At 39.7% G+C, this 27,044-nt stretch overlaps 2 protein-coding genes across 6 annotated transcripts in view; one reads left to right on the forward strand and one right to left on the reverse strand.

Annotated features, from left to right (window-relative positions):
- Positions 1-8,868: 8,868 nt before the first annotated feature.
- LOC143770260 (dual specificity protein phosphatase 8-like) lies at positions 8,869-26,275 on the forward strand. The gene is made up of 7 exons (XM_077259726.1): positions 8,869-9,255; positions 14,877-15,096; positions 16,055-16,184; positions 18,085-18,251; positions 20,928-21,087; positions 21,802-21,925; positions 22,447-26,275. The coding sequence occupies exons 2-7, from the start codon at positions 14,887-14,889 to the stop codon at positions 23,222-23,224; spliced, it is 1,569 nt and encodes a 522-aa protein (XP_077115841.1). The 5' UTR covers positions 8,869-9,255; positions 14,877-14,886; the 3' UTR covers positions 23,225-26,275.
- LOC143770262 (uncharacterized) overlaps positions 24,147-27,044 on the reverse strand; it is a 72,032-nt gene continuing 69,134 nt past the window's right edge. For all 5 annotated transcript variants that reach the window (XR_013214582.1, XR_013214583.1, XR_013214584.1 and 2 more), the window contains one exon: positions 24,147-24,234. The gene's annotated coding sequence lies outside the window, so the exon portion shown is untranslated. The remainder of the gene's footprint in view (positions 24,235-27,044) is intronic.

Raw genomic sequence — 27,044 nt, forward strand, 5'->3', positions numbered from 1 at the left:
ATAGTCTAAAGAAGCCCCAGAGGCAATATCTCTAGTTTTTATTTTTAGTAAAGATTGAGATATGGGAACAAAATTTGTGAAGAATGTAATTAAAAAAGATGTAATTTAATGCAAAATATTAGGTAATTCAGTGCCATTATTCTCAAGGAAATGTGTCACTTAACAACCCTGTTGACATGTGGCATAATTGTGCATAGAAATGAAACCATCTGTCTTTGTAAATCTCTTCTTCTGTGCCCCGTCTTGCACTTGGAGGATCAGACATTTCTCTAGTCTGGCTTTGTGCAGCTGACGCTGAACCATATAGAGCCTGTCTGTCCTGAAGAAGCTCCATGACGTTCCATACCATGACCTGAGTTGGGTGCAGGACACGCTGAACGGTGCAGCCTTCCCACGCCTGTACTCCATGCTGTCGGCTGACATAGTGCACTGCTCAGAAAACTGGACGACTCTTTCCTCCGAACATCAATCATCATGTTCAACGAAAATCTAAATATTATTGGAATCAAATATTTAACATTCTAATACGTTACAATGAAAGTCATTGTTCTTACCCAGTCGCAGTCCTTGGTTGACCAGTTTTCTTTTTAGCCCAGTCAAGTCTTTATTTCTCCAGTTGTCTAGTAACGTTCTGTTTCTTTGAGGGTCTGCAGGCTCAAAGCCCCTGAATTCACGAGTTCTTTTAGAACAATTCACCAATTTATTGCAACTCTTTCCAAGTAGTTTTAGCCCATCGATGACCACATTTGCAAGAACATCTGGATGACAGCGGTTCACCGGGTATTCCAAATTTGTCTGACAGATGCTGGACTAAAATTGACCTTGTTTGCAATTTCTAAATCATGAACACCAATGTTTTAACAAGCTTTTATGGCATTAAGCGTCACGCGTTTTGGTTCGAACCCTTATGCCTGTGATTTGTGGTCAACATCTCTGTCTGCCCGAGCCACAACAGATATACCTTTTTCGCTAGGCATTTAGTTTCTGTTCTCCTTGCTTCAGTCTTTTGAGGGTAACGGGTGTTTTCAATTACTCATTTATCTGCTCTATCACCTTTCAGGTGCGGATTTGTATACTTTTCCCCTGCTGGTATTTCCTGCTGGTGATAGTCTCATTCTGATGTTTAAGGCAGTCAGTGAAAGACCAGCTAGGGTTTATCTCTCTGTTGCTTATGTTCTTTACCCCGCACCTATCTTTTGTTTCTTTTTAGGAAGTAGGCGGCACATACTCTAATAATACACATTTAATACTTTGTTTTGTATTCTATTTTTTGTTTTACTCACTGGGATCTTTTTCTGTTTCAGAACACTTTCCGTCCAGTAGGTAATTTGGACTCTGCTCTGCCCTCCGATTCTTTAGGAGGAACATGAAGCACCTGACGGCCTTTCAAGGAGCTTAGGTCTGAGTTGCTAACAACTAGTCTGTGGTTAGGGCTATCTCCGCTCACTGAGGAACCTCTAGAAATTGCAGGGTCAGTATCTCTAGTCTGTACAGGAACCTGCAGGGTTGGTTGAAGTTTTTAGTATGTTATCTATTTTCCCGAGTGAGTCGCTGCACTATCATAACATTAGGTCAGACAGTTTACGCATTACTATTTCTGAATTGGTTAATAATTGAAGCTCTAATAAACGAGTCAACAGCAATACTAATCATCAAAAAAGGAGAAAAGGACTTAATCCCTTTAATGACCAAACCAAATTTTTCAAATCTAGTTTGTTCCTTTATAGGGTAATAACTCTGGAATGTTTCAACATATCCCAGTGATCCTGAGATTATTTTTTTGTGACACATTGTACTTTATGTTAGTTTTAAATGTCCATAGGTTTTGAGTTTATGAAAAATATTGGAAATTTGATGTAAATTTTGAAAGATTACCAATTTGTAAACTGTGAATGTTTATACCCTCTTTTTCATTTGCGTCTAATTCTTCTTTTAACTTGGGCCTTTTTTAAAATCACTTTTTCATCTGTTCGTCTGTGTGTTCATTTGTTTGTTTGTTTTTCATTCGCCATTGTTTGGAGGGGTATGGGATTTTCTGATGTTTTTGCCTGATTCATAATTTGCGACTTTTCAAATAGTCGCAAACTTTTTGCGCAAATTTACTCGTTTCTTTCCCTCTGGAGTCAGAAGTTTTGCACAATTTTTTGCAAAATGTGTGACTTTTTGACCTAAGAAGTCCCAAAAAAGGAATATAAAAGATGATTTTTGACTGGTGCAAAATGTATGAATCGTGTGCACCATTCTTAAAAATTACGCACCCAAAAAGACATCAAATACCTCAAAAAAGTGACTTGAAGAAAAAAATATGGAAATGAGATATCTGGGCCAAAAAATGTTATGTCCTGCCCTTTGTACAAGCTCGGTTCCCTAAGTTGTTCTCCGTGCCTGCTGATTATGCTCCTTCTCCCCTCTCACAGCATGCACTCACAGAGAAAGGGATGAACTGCAGCTGTATCCCTCTTCTCTGTCTCTTTTAGTTAATTTATTACAATATACATTTTTTAGTGTCAGAAGAGGTTTTTGAACATTTCCAGAACACATGGAGGCAATAAACACTTTACACTAAACTGTTCATTATAAAGTTTAAGCATAATTTATACAAAAAATGTAGCACTGTTTTTGACTATTGTATTGAATTATTTTTTACCCTAAAATTGCAAAAAAAAACAAAAAACAAAAACGAAACAGATCAGTTGCATGGATTCTCGTTTTCGCTGTTGAACGTACAGGTTACTCAACATGCCTGTGGCCAAGGAGACCGTGTATGATTACAATAGAAGATCACAATCAGGATTGTGCTTGGTCACACAAGCCCAAGAAGGCTAAGAATGGCCAAGAAGGCCAAAAAAAGTCACTGCCACATATGAGGAAACCAGCAAACGTTCATAAGACGTTCTCTACTTTATAATACAAGTCAATAGGACGGCTCAAAAGATGCCCCGACATTTTTTTCAGAGAGTTCTGCCATTGTTTTTGCTTCTAAGAAAAAATTCTTTGTTGTTCAAAAAGGTACAAACAAAAACAAACCAGGAAATGACAGCAAAAAACACATCACAAAAAACATGGGAAAATCCTCAAAAAAAAAAAATCTTATTTTTGCAATTTAATCTAAAAACAAAATCCATTAGAAAAGTAAAGCCCGAACTCATTTGTCGGGATGACACCACCCACTTACATTTGCTCTCTACTTCTCAGCTCTTTTGAACCGGCATTTCAGGCTTGTGCTGTTTGCTGTCATTCCTGTGTGTCGCTGCTATTGTACAGCAGCACACATCGCCTGCAGGGGAGGCTTAGGGAAGACGTCACTTGGAAGAGACTCATATTGAGGGCACAGGGGGTTTATACAAGAACAAAGCAGGTCAACACTAGACTTAAAGAGATAATATCCACTTTTTTCATAAACAAATATCATCTTCAAAGCAAAATTAAGCGATTGTCTGTCTGCAGAACGCATGGCAGGTCATAGAAGAAGCAACAGCGGAGTTTATGCCATTTTCCGATATGATCTTCCTAATAATTCAATGCAAAATTATTAAAAAAAAAAAAAAACTAAAAAAATGTAAAAAATATTTATTAAAAATATCAAAATAAATGATTAATGTATTAATGTATTTATTAATATTAATTTATTATTTTATTGTTTGGGCAGTACGGTGGCGCAGTGGATAGCAAATCCCACATTGGACAACATCTGCAAAGAGTTTGTATGTTCTCTCCGTGTTTGCGTGGGTTTCCTCCGGGTACTCTGGTTTCCTCCCACATTCCAAAGACATACTGATAGGGAATTTAGATTGTGAGCCCCAACGGGGACAGTGATGATAATGTGTGCAAACTGTAAAGCGCTGCGGAATATAAAAATATAAAAATAAAGATTATTATTATTATTGGGTTGGCATAATTGGGGATGACGAATGAGAATGTGAAATATGTAATCCCTTTTGTTGCATTATATGTCTTGTAACCCCTGGGTGGTCCGGTGTTTTGTGTATGCAATCAGGAAGGGGGGGGGGGGATATCAGGCCTGGGAATATGATTGACTTTCCATAATTTCTGGTCCAAATTGGCTTTCTGCCTCTTATAGGCTTGGACAGTGGTGGGTCCTGTTGTCTGTAAGGCTACGTTCACACGATCAGGATTTACATCCTTTTTTTTTCCTGCCCGTTTTTGGAAAACGGCAGCTAAATTCCGCAGTGAATTTGAGCTGCGTTTTCTGATCCTTTTTCTTCAGCGTTTTCCACTGCGGGTTTCCAATAGCAGTTTCCTATTGGAGCTGCTGGAAAACCGGTGCGGAATCCGCTGAAAGAATTGACATGCTACTTCTTTTTTCCGCTGGAAAATCCGCGCGGATTTTCCAGCGGAAAAACGGATCGTTAGCACAGCGGTTTTGGTTTTCCATTGGGTTACATTGTACTGTAACCAACATGGAAAACTGATCCGGATCCGCAGCTGAAAATCCGCTACGGATCCGGATCAAAATCCGGATCGTGTGAACGTAGCCTTACTTGTAGTACATGGACCTGGCAAGCATGGAGATTGGGATTTAAGGGCAAGCAGACATTTTACTGCCCACAGTTGTGTACCGGTCCAATAATGCAGTGATCCAAAAGTTAGCTAATGCAAAGTCGTTCCTCTGCATTTGGCTTGGGTACAAGGTGGGTTTGTATGGAGTAAACTGTTTTGCATGGCAGACACCCACCAGTAACTGCTGCAATTGGAGCTAGCTGTGATCGCACCATTTTAACTATAGACAGGAGCATAACCATCTCGATCTCAATGGGCACCACCACATTCAGGTTTGTGTTCCTGTTTCCACGATCAGGTTTGACCGGTGAGGGGCCCATTGACGCCATCAAATACTTCAGCTAGATGTGCACATCAGACACACATTCACCTGAAGTCGAGTCCGTGTGTGGCAATACACGCTGCAGTTCAATCAGAGGCTAGCAGCCGACGTTGGCGTGCACGTGACTTTGAGACACATGGCAGTGACATCATGCGCCCCCGTCGTTTGCACGCCGGAGTCAGCTGCCGGCTTCAGAAGATGACACCGCGTGGCAGGGGAGTGCAGGGAAGGGGAGTATTTCTTTTTTTTAAATCAGTGAGTACATGGTGGCCATAATACTACATGGATGACTATGGGCAGTGCATTATACTATATAGAGGACTATGGGCTGTGCATTATACTATATGGGGACTATGGACAGTGCATTATACTGCATGGATATGGACTATGGGATATGCAGTATACTATATGGAGGACTATGGGGAGTGCATTGTACTATATGGAAGACTATGGACTGTATTATACTATATGGAGGACTGTAAGTTGTGCATTATACTAAATAGAGGACAATGGGCTGTCTATTATACTGTATGTAGAACTGTGGGGACAGTATACTGTATGAAGGACTATGGGGAGTACATTATACTACATGGAGGACTATGGGATGCCTTATACTATATGGGAAACTATGGGGGGTGCATTATACCATATGGAGGACTAGGAGAGGTGCATTATATCATATGGAGGATTATAGGGTGCATTATACTATATGAAGGATTATGGGGTGCATAATACTATAGGGAGGACAATAGGTTGTGCATTATACTTTTGTTACAGGGCCCCATTACTTCTATGTACTCCCCTGGTGAGTGTAATGGTTTATTTTTTTCTATGTATTAAAGTACAGCAGCAGAACAGGAGACATATACCAAGATGGGGCCCAGAATAAGGGACATATATACAGGGATGGGGATATATATCAGGATGTGGCCCAGGATAAGGGACATATACCAAGTTGGAGATATATATACCAGCATGGAGGGCATATACATATATAATCAGGATGGATCCAAATCTTGCACTGGGGCCCATCAGACTCTAGTTAAGCCACTGCCTATAGATGTCACGGTGAACAGCAAGACCGGGGGAGAAAATGCCTTTCTCACTCTCCGTGCCGCATTCTTTAGACCAGAGTGCCGACCACTAATTCTACACTTTGGACACCAAGAAAGTTGACATCAGTGTCTCGGGGTGACATAAAGGGTTAACTCACCAAGCATTTCTCTTATCTAGAACTTAACATACACGTTCTGTAAAGTTTGTCATACTTTACTTGAGTCATAGATGGAGCATGTGATCTCATTAGTCACCGGCTGGTAGAAATGTATCAGTGTCACTTGATTAAATCATTATGGAAATATCCAGAATATCCATCATCTGCTTTATTGGAGCATAAAACGACTTCTATAGGGATGTATTCCAGGAGTTATTACCAATTCTCCAGGAAGGGTGGAGTTCCCTTTTAAAGGCTTTAGGGGTCTTAAAAGATCGGGGGCACAGACCTCCATGATGGCTTCTTCCAACCACGACTTGAGTTTGCAACAGAGACAGAATTGCCTTTCACCACCCAAAGTTCCCTAATTCTGTGCTTGCTGCTGCCCCATCAGTGCACCTGTAATGTGGCACCCCAAAAATTGTTGTCATTACTATAACTACCACCCCAAAAGAGTGCGATACCAATAGTGCCGCCATAGACACTAGTATTGAGTCCTTTGTACCCTTTAGAAAATAAAAAAAGTCCACACTTTGCCTCCTAGAAAGCAGTACTACCCCATGTGTAAATCCTAGAAAGTAGTAATGCCCCCCTTTTTGCCACTACACAGTAATGTAATAATGCCAATAAGTGCCCCCGCCCCCCCCCCTAAAAAATAATGTCTCTTTGTGTCAGCATTCAAAATAATAATTTACCCCTGAGTATCAGCTCTTACAATAATATTACCCCCCAAAGTGCGGTTGCATGCAAAAAGTAAAACCTATACTCGCCCAACCCTGATCCCTTGTGGATCCCAACCACCAACTTTTCTTGGATCTCTGTTCCTACCACAAGATCGAACAGTCTGAAGTGGCAATTGCCCAGAAATCCAGAGCAAAGGCAAGAAGTCTGGGGCTACGTTCCCTTGATGTCATATTTCAATTTTAGTCTACAATTTTCATTCATTTTCAGAGTCAATGATATTCATCCAAATTTCAGATTTTTTTTTTTCTTTTGGGAGTGTCTCTCCCAGTTATATAGGCTGGATTTTAGGTGTGTATTCCTGCTGCTTTCATCAGCTTATATATCAGCACAGCTTCTATCCTGCACTTATTTCCTCTTCATGTTTTTTCCTCATTTTTCATAGCCTTCTTTTTTTTTCTCTGCCCTCCCTGAGACTATAGATGGTTTCCCCTTCAGATCTGAGTAGAGCACCTTCCTTCTAACTGCTGCAGTATCTGAGAGAGGTGGAGAGCATTTTTCATGAATTAACTTGTTCACTGCATAGCTTTCCTCTGCTTAAAAACTATTTTTTTTACTTGTACTCCCCTGCTATGTACCCCTTTCTAGGTACTCTTACAGACCTACTATTCCGGGGGCCTGGTGGGATGTACATTGCGTAGTCTAGGGCCATGGTGGGGTATGTAAATGGGTGTGTCTATATGAAGGGTAATATTTGGCATGGGTTGGACACATTCCGTTTAGTGTGTGACATTACCCCCTTCCTGATTGGAGCTTCCCTCCCGGAATCAGAGACATCAGCGAATCACAGAGAGCCTGAAAGAACAACCTCTGAAAATGTTGTTCCACCCCTGCAGAGCTCCTCTATACAGCACTAGTCCAGCTAAAGTCTTCAAAGTGATTTTCTGAAGTTTGGAGTTATCCTGATTGCTGGGGGTCTGACCGCTGGGACCCCCACTGATACTGAGAACCCCCAGGCTCTGAGGAGCCTTGTATGAATTGAGTGGTGATGGTGGAAATTATCCATTATTTTAAGGATGCTTGACTTGAGAATACTCCTTTAAGGATTATGGGTTGCCAATGTGTGGCCATAAGACCCGCAGACCTACCGATTGTCCTGAATCGGACTTGGGCATAGCCCCATAGAATAACTTGTGTAGAGGGCTATCAGGGAAAACCACGGATACACTTGTCCAATTTTTACAGTTGTCTGCATGAGCCGTTACGGTAAAAATTCCAAATTTAATTTATGCAAAAAAAAAAAAAGCAATAGACTTTAAAAAAAACAAACATTTTTTGGGAAAAATGAAATCTGTATTTCACGTATGTAAAAAAAAAAATAATTTACGTGCATGAATACGCACTCAAAAAAATATTTTTTAAAGATTTTTTTGGGAAAACTTGATCATGCATTTCAATAATTAAAAAAATCTGTATTTTATGATTCAATTTTTTTTACTTATGTACGAATAAGCTTTCCATTTTAAATTTTTTAGTAATTTATTTTTTAAGATTTTTTTGGGGGGGTTCAAAGCTCAATCATGCATTTCAATAACGAGAAAAAAAAATCTGTATTTTACGTATGCAAAAAAAAAAGCAATAATTGCATTATTAAGCTTTTTCCATAATAATAATAAAATAATAATAATAAAGAAAATGTTACAAATATAAAGAATTTTTTTGCAAGATTATTCATGGAGTTAAATGATTGCAAAAAATAATAGCAATAATAATTTAACTTATGCAAATAAATAATTTAACCGCATGAATAAGCTTGCAAAAAACATATCTTTAAATTTTTTTCTTTATTATTATTATTATTATTATTATTATTATTATTATTAATAATATTTTCTATTATTCTGTTATTTCAAATCTTAAGATTTTTAGAAATCCGTCATGCAAAATTTAACATATACGATTATATAAATACAAATATTTTTTTTTATAATTGAAATTTTTATTTTTTATATATATAAATATATATATATAAATATGTTTTTCACTTTTTTTTATTTAAATGCACAAATAAGTTTGCAAAAAAAAATATTAGCATTTTTTTTTTTTTTCCAGTAAATATTGCTTTTGTTTTGTGCGGTTCAGGAATGCATCGGTGAAAGGGTTAATGCTGTGTGTGTGTCAGTGGAAAATCCACCAAGGGATTGTTTTAATCAGGCTAAGAGGTGACATCACAGCTCAGTCCTGACATGGCTCCTGATTGGCTGGAGATGACATCAACCTGAGTTATTTTTAACACTCCCCCTGTGCACCCCTCCCTCTCCCTGCACATTACCTCATCCTCTCTCTGCTGGCTCCAGTCACCATAACAATATAGTACAGAGCACCTGGGACCCTCTGCTACCTCCTAGCTCTGCTGTTCTTCCTGCGTCTGTCTGTCTATCCATCCATTGCAGGTACTGCTGCTGCGACAGGAGGCTGCGGTTGCGGCATTGGGAACCCTCCAGAGCTCTCCAGAAAGGTAAATCTCTTTGTTTAGTTGCTTTTGTTCGTTTTTGTTTATCATCTTTTTATTTGTTAAATATTGATACATTTTTGTTTTTTACTATTCTGACGTTTGTATTGTTTTTTATTTGCATTGTATGCCTTTTTTTTTTTTTTTTTTTGCACCGAGGAGCTGCTGCAGATCTGGTGGCGCAGGCATAGATCGTGTCGTGCACCCATGACAGGTGCATTGCAGATGTAGCAGAGCCCACTTTGTCAATGGGATTTTTTTTTTCTATTACGAACAAAAATCAGCTTCCATCTCTAAATCTATAGAATGAGATGAGACCTTGGGATGGCTGGGACTTGTGTGACTACACTGTCCTAGGTTTTTTTTCTTTTTTTTTCTTACCCCCTAGACCAGCTGGTCAGATTTCTCTGGGAAAGGCAGAGGTAATCCCTCCCAGCAGCTGTTCTGATCCAGTCCTGCACGATTTTGTGATGCATTGTGCCCACGATCAGTGCAGTGCAAATTCAGCTATAATTCTCCTACCCTACACCTAGCACATTTTCTTCTATTTGCAGCCTCTATCTCCTTCCCTTTTTCTTTTTTTAAAGCTTGCAACATTTTTTGCATTTTTGGAAACCGCTTCCCACATCCCTGTTTCCTGTGCATGACCGATATGTTGGAATTCCATTTCATTCTCATTTACTTCTTGGAAAGAGGGAAAAAAATAAATAAATAATAATGCATTGCGCGTGCCTTAATGCGGAGGAGCTGTTGTCTGTGTCTGTTTTCCGCTATATTGGCTTCTACCCCATTTTGCTGTAGTGAGGCCAGGAACGCATTGCAGAGCGGATAATAATAATAAAAAAAAAATGCATAGCTCATGTATCGCCAGGAAATTTTGTAGGGAAAGAGAGCAGCATTAAATCTCCTAACCTGAAAGGACATCTGGATATGTCGCATGCATGAGGGCCGTGCAAGCTTTAAAGGCAAAAAATATTTAGGTTTTTCTGTAGGACAAAGGACGTGTTCTGGTATCTGTACCAATTAGTGAAATGGGTTTGTTTACCAGTAGATATAAATGGTGCGTATGTGGACGAAGGAGGTCAAAAATTAATTTGCGTGCAACCTAATTTATTTTTTTTTTACTTATTAAATTAGAATTTCATGAAAAAAAAAATGAATATTTTTTTTTACCCCATAAAAATGGAATATATATATTCAAATACTATGGAAAATAATATATAAAATATTTATTTATATATTTATTAAAAATAAATTACACACACAAAAATAACATTCCATAAAAAGATGTATTATTCTATACTTCAAAAAAAAAAATATAGACAGAGAGAGAAAAAAATATATATATTTATTTTATTATTATTAATAATAATAATAATAATAATAATAATAATGTTGTTGTTGTTATTATTGTTATTATTATTATATGGTATTACCATACAATATAACCAGCATGGAAGAAGAAAAAGAAAATATCTTTTTTTTTTTTTCTCTTCCTTGCTGGTTCTATTGTATGGTAATACCATTGTACCCTGTGCTTCTCACTTACTCAGAGGGGGACAAAGGAACATATTCCAAAATAAATGCATAAAAATCGTGGGAAATTACTAATTTGAGAAACAAAAGGATGAGTCCGAGTGCAGGTTTTGGATAGTAAAACTTGATTTAAATATTAATGATCTGCTTTTAGAAATCGGATTTGATTTCTAAGAAATCATTTTTCCTTGTTGACTTTTTTTTTAAGTAAACACCGTCCATACAAAGGAGCCATTGGGAGCCTAAAATGGCTCATAACAGACAGCAGAAGTATTTTCCCGATTTGCATTACTTTGATGTGTTGTATCATTGCTTATTAGATGCAGGGAGGTAATCTTCCCGCATGTGAATGGCATAAAGCAATTATATGGGCAGTAGACTTGCTGGAGACCTCCGGTATTATGTCATTAGGCTCCTATTGATTAGTGATATTTTTAGTTCTGACTCTTGTGGTCACTATGTTACACCGTGATGTTGATCTGCTCCCGAGAATGATATTTCCAGCAGTAAGTCATGCCTCTGGTATCCCATTACATCACAGATAACAGGCGCCTCTTACACCATGACCTCATCTGGAGCCGGACCCGTCAGGAGTGACCTAATGCCCAGACCAAAGAAGGCTGTTACTCGGCAGTGGGGTTATCTATAGAAAATGGCCTCTCATTCTGAGCAATTACCAACCACATGGAGAGATGGTCCATTACATGCATAAAAGCTTATACTGCTGCTGTTGCAATAGGCCCGGCCATATTACATCTCTGGCTTGCTTTAAAAAAAAAAATAATAATAATTAAATTAATTAATAGAAATCAAATTAAAAAAAAATGGCCTATCTCATCTCTTCTTGTTTATAAACTAAACTATTCCGAAAAAAAAAAAAAATCTTTTAATTCCAGATTTACCCCTTTCCATAAAAATAAATTGCAGCTTGTACGCTGTTATTTTCTGGCTATTTCGTAATTATTTTCTGTGCAGATTAAAAATAATAATAAAAAAAATTAAATTTTAATTATTATAGAGAAGCCTATAGGGGAAAAAAGGGAGTGGTAAAAATGCCACGTTGTGTTTCTGGAGGGAGGGGGTTAATTCACTAACCACCTAAAATGACAAAAATCAAACCAATCATAACGCACGTTTTATATTTCTCTATTGCAACATTTTTTGTCTAGAAAAAAAAAATGGCTGAGAAAAGTGTATGTAACCATGTGTGAAGCTACCATAAGGCCTTGTTTACACATGTTGTATTTGATGTGTTGTTGCCGTGCAGGTATTTTCATTTTCAAGTAGCGGCAAAATTTCTAAAATCTCATGGCCATGTTGCGTTTTTTTTTTTTTTCTTAATAACTGCACGCTTTTATTATCACAATATCTCCCAGAGGAGGAATAGTGGGACAATTACACTTAAAAATCCGCAATGGATTAGAAAAAAAAAACAACAAAAACTGCAACAAAATTTATCAAGGGAATCAAACATCAAGTCTTTGTATTCTTACCAGATTGACCCATGCCAGGCCAATGTTGGTGTTTAACATCCTAAATATATCCAAAATGTCTCCATGAGTCAGACCAAGGTCATTGAGAAAGAGAGGGAAAAAAATAAAAGGACTCAAAGCCTTAAAACATAATGTTTTATTATGTGTTCTAGAAAAGCCACATGCAACACTCGAATTTCCCAAATGACATCACTCGGCTGTGTTCTTGAGGACATGTAATGAATGGCTTTTTTATTTTTTAACTTTCCCAGTGGTTCATGTTCTGACTTGATCTTGGTAGTGATTTAGAAAAGATCCCCAAAAAAGTAGCCAAAAAAATTATCAAGCCCCAATGGGATAGAATAAAACTACCGTAATTTGAATACTGATTAAGGAATGTAAACCTAAAAAAATACATTTTATTAGGATTCTGATTTACCAATATTGTATTTTTGTTCGTGCTAATTTTCTTTTATGGCATATTTTTCGTGTGATAGATGATAACTTTTGCCCTTTTAGTCATTGAGCGTAATAAATTGAGATATATTGTCGGCGCTTGTTTTTGGACTTGGGTGTTTATAGACATCAGATTTTTCACGTAAGCATTCTTCTAGCTGTCTAAACTAGCCGAGCCGCTACTGGATATCTTGCACTGGAATATATCCATTAGTGAATGCTGAAAATATGTTCTGGTTGCCTAATAAATTTTTCATTGATGCATTGGGCATGGTACATCCTTATCTCAGGATATCTGATCTGGAAGGTCTGGTAAGGGCGCAGTGTTAAAAACCCCAACTATTTAGTTGTTTTGCTTCATTGATAGGTTGTAAGAACAAGGCTTTGACCTCCAATATAATATGGGGGTTTGGTTTGGATAATTGCTTCCTTCTGGACGAGAGCTAGTTTGCATACCTATGGCACATAACTTGCTAAGCAAGTTTCCACAAACCAGATGGATCTCTAAGGCTACTTTCACACTAGCGTCGTACGACGCACGTCGCAATGCGACGACGTACCGAGGCATACTGTGCCAAAAAAACACAACAGGGGCAGCGGATGCATTTTTTCAACGCATCCGCTGCCCCATTGTGATGTCCGGAGAGGCGGGGGCGGAGTTCCGGCCGCGCATGCGCGGTCGGAAAAGGCGGACACGACGCACCAAAAAACGTTACATGTAACTTTTTTTTCGTGCCAACGGTCTGACGCAACACGACGCATTCGTCGCATCCCTGGCCCAGTGGCAGACACAGATGGAGGAGGCCCCTGTGCAGGAACAATATGGGCCCTTTGCAGTTCAAAAGCTCATCATGATGCACAATTCCACCTGCTTTGTAGGTGGCCGTGGCTCCCTTATCTCTTGGGACCCCTGTGCGGCTGTAACATTGGTATGTCTAATGGTATGCCCCTGACCTATTTCTAAGGAATGACCATCGCAATAGGCAACTTTGACGAAGGTTGTCCAACCAATTTTTACACCAAGATTGGAAGTAGTCCCCCACTGATCTTGAGAACGCGGCTCTTAAGAGCATCGTCTGAATGTAGCACAGATCATCAATGGGGGTGCCGGAGAAAAGCCAGCATAGTGTTCCAGTTATTTTAGACAGTACCATTGAGAATGAGAGAAGTGCATGCACAAATCTTGCTCCTTTTACATGGTGCTCCCCATTCTTTGAATCAGTTGGACCCACCCCATCGCCCAGGGATTGAGTAGTTGTCCCCTATTCTATTGATGAGGAATAACTTCAAATTTTGGTATAAACCCTTTAAGGGCTTGTTTCCATTTGCGAGAAACACGTCCGTGTCTCGCATGTGGAAACCAAGCTCTGGTGCCGGCACTTGGGAGCGGAGCATGCGGCCGCATAGGAACACATGGAGCCGCACGCTCCTCTCTGGAGTGCCGGCACCAGAGCTTGGTTTCCACATGCGAGACACGGACGTGTTTCTCGCAAATGGAAACAAGCCCTTAGGCTCTGACTGGAGTAAAAAAATAAAAAATTGAGGAAGTAGTAGCTTCACACTCCCTTGGTCCTCCTCTCAAAACAAGAAATGCAGCTTACCAATCACTGGCTAAGGCGTGTCAACATCTCATCCTGTGACTGTATATGTGTGCATTTCCTATGTGTTGAGAAGACCTTGGCGGCAAAGACCGGCAGGAGCACCGGGACATTGGTGTAGATGAGTATTTAATTTTTTTTCTTCCACCTGGAGCCTTAAAAATTAATAAAATAGCCAAGTAATATCTTTAATGTTATAGTTTTCTTTACAATAAACCCATTGTAGTCCAAAAAGATACCTTGAAGAGTTGATGGAGTGGGATGATGCAGCAGATCGTCCATGATGTCAAGACAGGACTTCTTCTTACTATGTTACTCCATATGTCTGTCGTATACAACACGTTGCTTTAGCTATGGCATCCAATGATGTCGTTGGACAATTTATGTTGGTCCGCTTTTTCATACTGGATCCAATATGGAAATTTTTTTTTTATATCAGACCTTAGAAAATACCATTAGTACTCTAACATATTTACAAGATGATGAAGTTGTGATTTTATTATTTTGTGCATATGGAATCACAGCTATATACGGTATGTTCTATCTTTATTTCGTTTTATTACAGACTGATCAAAATGGGTGGAGAGAGGAAACCTCCCCAAGCAATACAAGCCCAAAAACTGGCTGGCATCTTGAGGGAGGACAGCGAAGGGGTCCTGGTAATCGACTGCCGCTCATTCAGCGACTACAACAATCTCCATGTGGTGGGCTCCGTAAACCTGTGTGGGTCAAAGCTGGCCCGAAAACGTCTTCTGAAGGAGCTTCTTGTGCTGCCGCACCCTAAGGTTTGTTGACTAAGTCACATAAGGCCTCACCATTAGAGAGCGCTGAGCTAAGTGTATCATGTATCTTGTTTCTATCGACATTCCTCCAAAATAATCAGGATGCTTGTTACACGATACCTCTACTGACTACATGTTACTTTTAAAATTAATATGAATCATCCAGACCTAAATATAGGCCAGTCAGGGTCAATACTGCAGCAGACAGATGCGGGCAACAGGAAACCTTGCGCTCAATCACTGACAAGTCTTCTATGTTGACTTGACAAGTGTAAAGTTGTTCAAATATGAAGAAATCCAGGAGAAACACTTTAGATTCACGAAAGTCAAGTTATCACCATCAATTATTGTAAAACAAAAGATGAAGATGATGATTGAGGAACTTGGTATTGTGTTTTGAAGTTTTCAAAATCTTGAGTTCCGTGTTTGTTCCTTGGATTATCTCGACCAGTTGTGTTGAGGCTTATGTAAACCACAAAAAGAGATGATGACGAGTAAAAGTTGTGCCTTAACACTGTCAGTTTTTGGCTTCTGCTAAGTTCTACATCCTGCCATAAATGTTAATTTAAGGTCATCTGATTTTGGTGGCATTAGTGCCAATCTATGTATATGGTGTCCTCCTGACTATTGGCAGGTGATGGAAGATGGAAGGATAGGGTATGTTTAGATCTTTTGCTTATATCTGTTTTTACTCTGAGATGTCTGGCTACCAGCATGGTGATTGTCACTCCCGCGTGGGTTGTCCCTCATTATTCTAGACTCCTAAAGAACAAATTTGCCTAGTTATTCTAGACTCCAGAAGAACAAATTTGCCTAGTTTCAGCTGCACCTCACCCCACTCCTGCATCCATTAAATTTTAGCTTTATTGGACCACAACATCCATAATATAACAGTTGACCTTGGATTTCCGACCACTCAACATTTTGTCTTCTTTCTTTTTTTTTTGTTCTTGTTCAATAGATTGATGCTTCGTTTGAGAAGCAAGTAGTTGTATATGACCAGGGCAATCAGGAGTTATCTGCTGGCCATTTTGTGTCCTTGATTGTCGGAAAGTTGGAGAAAAAATACAGCTCTGTCTCTCTCTTAGAAGGTAAGCTAAACTTAATGTAAAGCAATGTTTCCAAAGTCCTTGTGAGTTCACCTGGTTATATACTTTGGATAAATGTTATGCAAACCAGCTGATTTCGGTGGAACTAGTTGAGCATGTAAAGTGTATGGTGGTGTCCCAACTTTCCCCTGATGGCAGATGTTTGGGGGAAAAGAAGAATCGAGCTGTTGGATTTCAACATGTCTGATCCTTATGTGGCCATTTGATGTATTTTTACTCTCCTCTTCCTATTTAGAACATCACCAAACTGACCACGCTTGTATATTGGGGGAAGAAGCATGTGGCCAACTACTGTCGAAATTATATGTTCAGCTAAAGGGGTACTATCACTACCCTTCTTTAGGCAGAAGTTGGCCAAGCGATTAGATGATCGCCTTGACTTCTCTAACTCCCGGTGGTCATCTAGTATCACATTCTAGCCATACAACTAAATGGCCATCCATGAAATACATGGTCGGACTGGGTCTGCCAAAGCAAGAGCCACTCTTTGTAAGTCGAGTCTTCACTTTGATTCATAGAGGAAGGGGGTCCAGTTGACCGATCTCTTAGGGATTGACTTTTTAAGACTTTTTCTCATTTTAATCCCATAAAGACTTGATCGGGAAAGACAAATTCTACATATGAATCTCTTCTCTAAGAGACTTGTATAAAAATGACCTGAATTGTGTCAATGGAAATCTAATATTCGCCATTTCAAGGCATCGGCTGCTGTCAATTGGGTAAAATTACATTATTTTTGAATGGCGGTAAGATGACCTAACCTAAGCTGCATTCAGAAAATGTGATCGTGCCAGTGATTTTTCTTTTTTCTTTTTCCCCCTTTCATTCAGACTAAATTTGTCCTATCGATTGATTAATATACCGTATCTCTTTCCGAGTGATATCACGTTTTGAAAGACTCAGCACATGTACTGGATTTCAGAAAGTGCTGCATGATCAGTGTCTTGCAGTGTGAGATCATTACCCAAGAGAGAGCAAAAACTAGAGAGACTGCAGAATGGGTCGGAAGTTAACAGCCACTGATGGAATGAATTTACGAACTCCCCATAGAATGAAAAAACAAATGTATAACTTCTGTTGTAAGAAGTCATCAAATATTCTATTAACATTTTTATTTCCTTTCACACTACCCCGGGTCATATGCATGTAGGGTTCATAAAACAAGGTTCGCCACTCGGGATCCCACTCTTTAACCACTGTGAAGAACCACTAAATAATAGTGGCGTTTGCTTTGGCCAACATGATGCATTTGTGTTTTTGGGTTTTTGTTTTTTTTTATATAATTTGACAATTTAATGTCTGGCAAGTCAAAAAAAAAAAAAAAATATATATATATATATAGATATATTTATTATTATTATTGTAATTATTATTGTAGTTATTATTATTGTAATTATTATTATTGTTATTATTATTATTTTTTTTTTTTTTTTCAATCCTGCATTCACCTTTCTCAAAAGTTTAAAACTACCCCTCTCGCCTTACCCTGGCAATCGGCCTAACTCAGATTTGCAGTCGTACATTAAGAATTGGCATCACACCAAACTCTTGAGTGCCGGTCAGAATCAAATTTTCTCACACTCACAAATCATCTCATCCCAGAAAGAAACGCTGTATTATCATTGCAGTCATCCTGCTTTAAATGGCCTATGCCGTGATCCCATCACCCAGTCCACACCAAATTAGGTAACTTGCCAAAAATAGTGAGGAGGAGAGAAAAAAAATGCAGCTCGGTGCACCTCTAGGCAACACTAAATAAAGTTAACCGACGTAGGGTACAAAAATAAAACCAGAGCTGAAAAATCTAGATTTATATATTTGGGTTGTCTTGCATTTTGCTCCATCCAAATTTTCAACCTGTTGTTGTCTTCTTCTTCTACAGGGGGGTTTGCCGAATTTTCATCCCAATTCCCAAATCTGTGTGAAGGCCGCACCTCGAATATTTTGCACACGAGCATATCCCAGCCTTGCCTGTCCACATCCACGGTGTCTGTTACCCGTATCCTGCCACACCTTTACCTGGGATCCCAGAATGATGTCATGGATCAGGTATGAGCCATAAACCTACACGGGTCAAATTACAAGCGGCTTCCTACCTTCTCCGAATTAGTTTAACCCTTTGTCTTCGGTAGGTGATAAGGTTGATCTTTAACCTGTGTTCCTTGTTCTGGTAGCCTGCAGATCATTTTAATTTATTAGTTGTTTGTTTTTTTCTTGTTTTTCCTTGTTTTGTATATGCTGTTCCACAAAAGGTCCTTCAGTAAGGACCTTTTTGAGGAGCTAAACAAATCTGGGCACGGTCATTGGTGGCACACTTGGACTGAAAAATGCCATTTGTAGAGTGGCTTAGGAACCTCGAGGACTAATTTTGGTGCAATTTTTCTGTTTTTGATGGGAAGACCAGGTGGCCATTTAGTTTTTTTTTTTTTTTTTTTTTACGGCTAAAACGAGGAAATAATTGGTGGGGATGCAAAACTGATCGCATGAAGGACAACACACTGACCAATGTGAGTGTAGCATATAAAGGATCAGTTTTCATCTTTTTTATCTGTTATTTTCTGGATAAAAAACTGCTACGATATGCCACCGCTTTGTGGGGTCCAACCTCAAGGATCCTGAGAATAAAGGTGCTATGCTACCCCCAACCTACACTTCTTTTTTTTTTTTTTTTGCCTCCATCCCTTCCCAGTCACCTGCTGTGCAGAAAGCTGCAAGTGAATGCTCACAACCAGGACACTAGGAAATTCCTTAATGCAGGGAAAACTTAGATGGGGCACAGCGCTGAATCGGCTCTGCGGTCCCTATCGGAGGTCCCAAAGGATAAGCTCCCACTAATCATAAAGTGATGGCATATGTAAGTAATATGCCATTATTTGACAAGATGGTAGGGTGGGGCCTTTTAAGGCTAATTGTGATAATCTGGCATCATATGGTAGTGTGGATTCTTCATTATTGGACGTTGCAATCAAAGAATTTGTATGAATCACTAGAGGAGTGCACGTTTCCACTTACAGAATAATAACCTTGAATGAATGCGGCTTCAACCTTGCAGAGCGCAGCGTCAGCATTACATGCCTTGAGCCCTGAGCTTAATGTATAGGTAATGACTCTGCTGCATTTTACTGATCTGCCCAGTCTACATTACATTCCCAGGCAGAATTTACTGCAGCCTGTCATTCCTTCCTCTAAATACCCTAGAAATGCCTGCCTGAAAGCTCCTACACATCAGCACCTAACTACACTGACCAGGCAGCAGAATCAAACCATTGTACATCTTTAAAGAGGACCTGTCGCCAGGGCAAAGTGGTCAGTTCTTGCTCTTTTTATTCTCCTTGTTCCCCTGAGTATTCCGCTTTTTTTTCTTTTTAAAATCCGCCACCTGGTTTCAGAGAGATGGCTAATTTTTATATTCTTTTATGAAGGGGGTGTGGCTCACAGGCTGATAATGTAGAGCAGCCTAAAGACACGCCCCAGAGGATCCTGTGAGACACCCCCCCCTTGTAAAAACCATAAAAATCACCAAATAAAAAGGCCCATATCTCTGAGACCGTATGGCGGATTTAATAAAAACAAAAAGCGGAATACTCCAAAAGAGCTGCGGGAATAACATAAGAGCAAATACCGGACACCTGGTGAAAGGTTCTCTCTAACGGGAATCCACACCCCAAAATAGGCTCAGGTTTAATTACCTGTTTGTGACATGTAATTTCTCATGGCCCCGTTCAATAGGCGTTCTTCTTGTGGCATGGGGTATTTCTAATGTGAGTGTATGATGCAACGGAGCATCTATTTTACTGAACTCTCCTGAGATTGACTGTAAAATGTTCTCTGTAACATTTACTATCTCGTGAGGAGCGCTCAGGACGCAGCGGTAAAGCTCTCCATGGGATTTGCTCAATTAGGATGAGTCATAGTCATACATCCAGCTCTGTTATGTGTTAGGTTTTTCTTGAGTATTTTTCTTTTTTACCAGTTGTTCATAATGAACACTTTCACCTGCCTTCTGCACTAAATTTTCTGAGCCAAATCGGTAGAACTGACCGGGTTCCATCAATTTCCACTGAAATTTAAGCTTGGCTGGTCCTTATCTTCTCTGTCATATACATTCGATGTTTGGCCAATCCTGTCGGAATTGGTTGATTCTGACAGCTTTTTATCTAATGTGCCTGGGGGCTTCATGGAGCAATTGGAAAGTGGTCACTTGTCTCAATTTATTTTGGGTTATGCCTTTCAGAGGAGATGGTCTGTTGAAAGGTGATCGTACGAACCTCCATTACACCAATGGGGATCATAGAGCTGAAATTAGCACTCATAAAAATAAGCACCAAATTATAAAACCCATATCTCTGCAACAATACGTTATATTTTGAAAAAACAAAAAGCGGGATACTCAAGGGAACAGGTGGAATAAAATAAGAGCCAAAAACTGGCCACTTTGATCTGGTGAGAGTTCCACCTTAAAGTGCTCAAACCCTTTTGATACTGGTCAGATTTTTCATAGGGCACATCAGGGGGAATTTAACCATGTATTTGTGTCATATTATGGTTTAAATTGATGCAAAAATTGCATTTGCCGAACAGTAAGATTTAACATGGGTATCTTTTTCTTTGCTTTAAAAAAAAAAAAAATCATTTGTGTGACTCGTGGGGATTTTTTTTTTCTTGCTATGAATGGGTTTCTCATGTTCCGTGATCTCATTGTGCTGCTTAATGTCCTTTTTATAGGAGGTGATTAATCAGAATGGCATCACGCATGTGCTGAACGTCAGCTGCAGCTGTCCAAAGCCCGTCTTCATCTCTGATAACCATTTTCTACGCATCCCCATCAATGACAGCTACTGTGAGAAGATCCTGCCCTGGCTCGGTGCAGCTGTCGAGTTCATAGGTATCTTTTCCTCTCTCATTCCTATTATTACACATCTAATATCGTGAATACATCTGCTATCACATAAGCTGTATCCTACCCACAATCTATAATACAGTGGTAGAAAATGTTGGGTTTACAAGGTAAAATATTTATTGCCGGCCCCCAAAAAATGTCTATTGCCAGCTTCGCAATCTCATCAAATGACCAATTATGTAATACAAGGTAGAGTCGAAAAGTCTGAATTTTTTAAAGGGTTATTTCCATTTTCATACATGGGTATTGTTGGATAGTGCTTGTAAATACAAGCAATTTTTCAAGTTACTGCTTGTTAACATTTTCAGCGGTTCTTGAGATATTAACATTTTTCTCTTGTTTACTGCTCGTCGACTTGGAGACCAACCACCGCTGCTGAAAGAAAAGTGTTAATATCTCAAAAATGGCTGCAAATTTTAAAAAGCAGTAAATTGCAAAAGTGCTTGTTTTTATAAGCCCTATTCAATAATACCAATTTCTGAAAATGAGAATATCCCCTTTAATCAGTGATGTTCTGGCTGGTGAAAGTCCTGTGATTGCTAATGATTCAGTGAGCAAAAGCATTCAGTTAAATGTTGCTCATCTCTCTTCAGAGGATTGATTTCTGGAGGTTTCAGCATTTGGTCCCCAACCAAACAAAATTTCTGTAACAATTTACAGAGTAGTGTTTTATATTAATTTTGCATTTTTTCTTCCCAGGAAAAGTGGAGCTGTTAAATGGTAAAGTTTTAGTCCATTGCCTGGCTGGAATCTCCCGCTCAGCAGCCATTGCAATTGCTTACATCATGAGGTCGATGGGGCTTTCACTGGATGATGCATACAGGTAAATCAGCCAACTCTGTCTGGAGGCAGACTGTGAATTGAGCTGGAGAGCACTGGCCATTTTTCCCTCGGCCGGCACTGATACCCCTGCTAATGACCTGCTATCGGTTGTAGAACCCCCACTGATCTGATGTTGATGACCTCTCATTGGGATAGGTCATCAACGTCATAAGGCTGGAAAAATCGTTTAGTATACATAAAATGTCTCTAGCTTTGGAGGAACCTGCTCGTCTATACATTAGACCGATGGCAGTGATTTTTAGCGAGGACGGTAATACTTGATTTCCCTGTGGCGTGGCCCTGCAGACAAATGTAACTCTTGGTACCATATGCCCTTAATGATTGCAGCTAATCATCGGGATGAGCTGTGATCATCTTATGTCAAGGGACAAGTCTAACAAATGCTAATTGTATGACATTTGACATACTGAGACTTTGCTTGTTCAATTAGTCCACAATTTATTTATTTATTTATTTATTTTTTTTATGGATGGTAATCTTATCTTTTTCTTGTTTCGATAGATTTGTTAAGGAAAAAAGACCCACCATTTCCCCCAACTTCAACTTTCTCGGACAGCTTCTTGAATATGAGATGAGTCTCGTCAATTTCCGGCAATCACATCCCGCCCAAACGGTTCATCCTGACAGCCCTACAGACAGTGAGCACTCCGAGCAGCCACGTACCGAAAAGCCTCCCAACACCGAACAGATTTGCCAAAGCATTCACAATCTCAACTCTATGTCCCAAGAAATAGAAGTGGCCATCGATGCCACCAAATTGGACAGCAGCTGTGTAAAGGACGAGTCTGAGTCCACCCTGGCGGGCAGGTTTACCTCCATGGGGATCTCATCTGACCAACGTCGTGAGATTAGTAGCTTGAAGCGTTCTTTCTCTCTGGACATAAAATCTGTCTACACGCCTTTGTCTTCTTCAACAGAATCGCGCACAAACTTTTATCAGTCTTCTCAACTTGTCCCATCATCCCAATCTGTTTCTTCCAAGCCGATGGGACTTTGGGATCGTTTTTTAGGTTTTGGACTTAATTTCCTCTACTTCTATTCTGAGGAGGAAGAAGCGCAGCAAAATCTAAACCACAAGGTCAGACCAAAGGGAATCTGTGATCAAAGAGATGCTCCCGAAAACTTAAAAAAGAGGCGAGCGAACACAAAGAGCCTAGATGAAGGACCACCTCGTCCCTTCACTCTCAACATTCCCAACTGCAAAGGCCAAACGTTTCTCAAGGAGAAGACTTTGGAAGTTGGATCAAGAGTGAGGACAATCTCTCCGGTTCCTCTGTGAGGAACATCTCAAAGGATGAAGAGATGAAAGAACATTTGGGATCTATCAAATGCACAAAACTTTTTTTTCTTTTTGCTGTTGGTTTTCTGCTAAGAACCTTTTATTCTTTTCCGCATGTTAAGATCCCCCCGACAGGCCTGAGTAGCATGCTGAAAAATTAACTTGTTTTCAAAATGTTTCTTCATATTGAATGAGCAAATTTTGGACTAATTTTTTTTTTTCGAGCAAAGAGAAGACCTTTCGGTTCAGTGATGGGGAGAAAGTCACTATGTACCAAAGGCCCCGCCATCACTTGTTTTTTCAATTCTGTTGTGTGCAATTCTCTATCCTGACCTGCGGAGGCAGCGTTACGACCTTCCATCATAAGTTGGACATGGTCTTCTGAACTGAAACGTCAAGAAACCAAGAGGTGTCGAACGCGTTGTGTACCCAATATACCTCGTGCTTCACCCTATTGTCGGGGTAATATCGTGGTGTGTTGTGACCATCCTACTACGAACTCTTTTTATCCCGCTTGGTCTACCCGTCCAGATTATTACATTTGCACAGAATGGTCCATGCAATTTCACCCTTGGTGTAATGTAGAGAGGTATTAAGGGTAGTTCTATAATATATATTTATATTTTCTATTCCTCTAGGTCTTACATGGATGTACGCCCTAGAAGCCAAGCAGTGTCTGTGACAATACTTTGCTGCCCTAATACCTCAGTTATTTTTATTTTTTGTTTATTGCTGTGAAACTTATTTAAGTATCCCCCTCCTAGCATGTTTGGGGTGTGCTCCCCTGCATATAACCCCCTAAAACGTAACCCACCTCTCAGGATTCAAGGGCGGCAATGTGGTCATTTTATGAAAAGTAGTGGTGGAAAAGCTTATTTTATTTTTTTCCATTATTTATTTATACACGTGTTTTTTGTTTGTGTTTTTTTCATTTTTTTTCCTCTTGCTTATGTTTAATAATCATTGAAGCCGTGAGTCTTTGTTATTGGCTGTGCCTTCGACTTTGTGACCTGCTGAAGAAAAGTGGGTTAATATAGGAAGATCAGGCAAAGTAAAATGTGGCTTTGATTTTTTTTTTTTTTTTTTTTTTTTTTAATAATCCTTAACATGGCTCGTTGTTAAATTAGATTTGCTCACATTTAGTTGGGTACTCCTAAAGGCAGTTTGGAGTACTGCGCCCTAAAAAAGCACATTTTTATATTAAAATGCTTATGGTATTTGCCATGGCTTGCACTATCCTTTAAAAACAACATGTTTAAAAATCATAATTGTTCTTTACTCTGAGCCCTTTTAAGACCAGGGAATAGTAAGTTTGGTAACTTAGTCACTCCTTGGAGTTTTACACTGTAGTTGGGTTTTCTAAATTCCCCCCCCCCCCCCCCCCCCAAAAAAAAATGTCATGCCCACATTGCCTACCTACCTATAGTGACGTCTCTCGCCACCTTTGTGATCTAAGCCTTATGAATTATGTAAAAGCTATTTTTTTTTTTTCTTAAATGTATTCTGAATTTTTTTTAAATCAATGTGGCTTAGGGTGCAATCAGAGGGCTGTGTAAATTGGACCGCAGTGCACAGACTGGCCGGCAGCTATCCCGGCTAGAGCATGATGACTTCATATTTCTATGCAGCTGTCACGCTCTGGTGGGGAGAGCCGCTGACCAGTCCCAAGTACTGCAGTCTGATTTATATGGCCGTCTGACTGCGCCCTTAAAGGAAAATGTCCAGAAAAACAACACTGTGTTATAGCTAATGCAGGTGGTGGGAGCGTGACACAGAGGGTATTATTAGCGGGTATTATGTCATCTTATGGAAATCGGCAACTGGCATTGATAATGTCACCGCCTCGCCCTAGGAAATAAACATTATGCAAATAAACTCTTCTCCAGGAGGAAGAAAAACGGTCTTGTGCTGTCAGTAAGTAGCCCATTAGCAAAGATATTCGCCAAATCGGTCTTCCTCTGTAGACAGCTGTTTCGGGCTTTTTGCCCCTCATCAGTGCAGATCAAGGTAATAATTGGCTAGGTGATACGCCTTTAATGTTGGCCTCGGGGGTGAACAACGGCAGCATGTGCAGAAGGTTTTAAAGGTCAGACAGTTCTTCTTGGGGGGGGAAATAAAAGGTATACAAGTAAGCTCACTGCCGGAAGCAAAGAAACTGTTATTTCTTATAGTGCCAGCTGTTAAAAATGTCTTTAATCTTCCTTCTGGAGAAGAACTAATTTGCATAAAGGAATGTAAACAACACCAAAGAAAAAAACCCTGTATTATGCTCCGACTCCTCCTTTAACATTTAGTGCAATTATAATTGTTATAAAACAAAAATGGGATCACCGATCCCAATAAACCTAAAGCCAAGTGTCAAGACGTCCAGAATCATGCCGGATCACATGAGGGTAAGAAGGATGGACATGAGGAACAACTGCTAGCAAATATGATTGCACTTGGTGTTTGGTGTGACGACGACTGCACGGTTGGGTGGTCCTGGTGGACATTGCTAATGGGAGATGTCATGATGACCACGACATTTGGGCACAAAGGAGAATCTCCGTAATGTCTAAGTCTCCATCAAGCCATTGCTTGGTGGCGAGTCCGGCCTGGGGTGAAGGATGGGAGTGCTCTGTATGTATGTAGTTAGTATTTTGTATTTGCATTTATTCGTGTCACACTGTGTTTTTATTATATTTATATTTGATTGGGTTTGTGCTTTAAGACTAACCATCTCTCGATTTTAAAGCAATGGCCAAAGAACTTTAATTCACTGTAACTTAACGTCCATGGGACAGACGTGCAGTTTTGCTTTCTCCTATGGGATTGGGGAATGAAGGAGACCTCGCTATGGTCTAATATTCCCATATTCCTTCCTCTCGTTCTCAATGACCAGCACTGACGTCCATATACCGGAGTGTGAACTTGAGTGGATGAATGAATGGGAAGATTTTTCTTTTGTTCTTGTGCAGGTTCACAATGGTTCTGAGGTTCTCGCAGCTGAGTGCATTGCTCCCCTAGCGCTTCTCTGGTTGATGATCATAATAAAGATGTGAATCTTTTTAATTTCTGCGTCGCGTGTTTACTGGGTTGCTAATAAACACGGGGCTATGTTTGGCAAGAGGAAAGTAAATCTGGGTCACAGCTGTTGTTGGCTTCAAGTCCCTGCCCCGACCAACAAGGATCAGCAGATGGGAGATGAGCGGGTGCTGATCTGGTGGCTTCACGCTTATCTGAGCTATGTAGTATTGTTCTGCTGTTTCTAGTTTTGTTTATTTATGGGGTCATATTTTAAGGGTTTTTATTATTAAAGTTATCTCAATCTCAAATACATATCGCCTAAATGGCTGCATCATTGATGTATCGAAGGTAAATCCACTAGAGCGGGTGCAAATCTATTCGTAAGACCAGGTCCGTCATCGGTGGCCTTCAGATGAGATCCGTGAGAGTGATTTCTTGCCTGCCTCACTACTTGGCCAAAACTATTTTGGGCAGCCTGCTAAAAGATGCGTTCCCATTTTCCAGACTACAATCACCTCCTGAAAATACAATTGGACACCAGGTTTCCATCCAAGAATTAATTATCCTGGTGTCATTCACAAAACTTATCGAAACGCTACAAACTCTTCTGGGGTTTTGGAAGGTCCCCCACTTTCGAAGAATATTTCTTGAGTTGGCATATAGCTGTGAAAACGAGAAGACACGCAGTATATATTCTGCAATCCCTATACGGACTGCTTTAATATAACCAACACCTACTGCTTGACGAAAAAAGTTTGTAAGGTAGTAATGCAGTGTACAACAGACCTTATTCCCAAGAGGACCCATTGACATC

The sequence above is a fragment of the Ranitomeya variabilis genome, chromosome 4, assembly GCF_051348905.1.
Source record: "Ranitomeya variabilis isolate aRanVar5 chromosome 4, aRanVar5.hap1, whole genome shotgun sequence".
Classification (NCBI taxonomy): Eukaryota; Metazoa; Chordata; class Amphibia; order Anura; family Dendrobatidae; genus Ranitomeya; species Ranitomeya variabilis.

What these genes read in the sequence shown, in the direction of transcription:
- LOC143770260 (XM_077259726.1), top strand. Translation starts at nt 14,887, where the DNA reads ATGGGTGGAGAGAGGAAACCTCCCCAAGCAATACAAGCCCAAAAACTG. An exon ending in TTGTGCTGCCGCACCCTAAG is followed by an intron (nt 15,097 to 16,054) that starts GTTTGTTGACTA and finishes CTTGTTCAATAG; the next exon opens with ATTGATGCTTCGTTTGAGAA. An exon ending in CTCTGTCTCTCTCTTAGAAG is followed by an intron (nt 16,185 to 18,084) that starts GTAAGCTAAACT and finishes CTTCTTCTACAG; the next exon opens with GGGGGTTTGCCGAATTTTCA.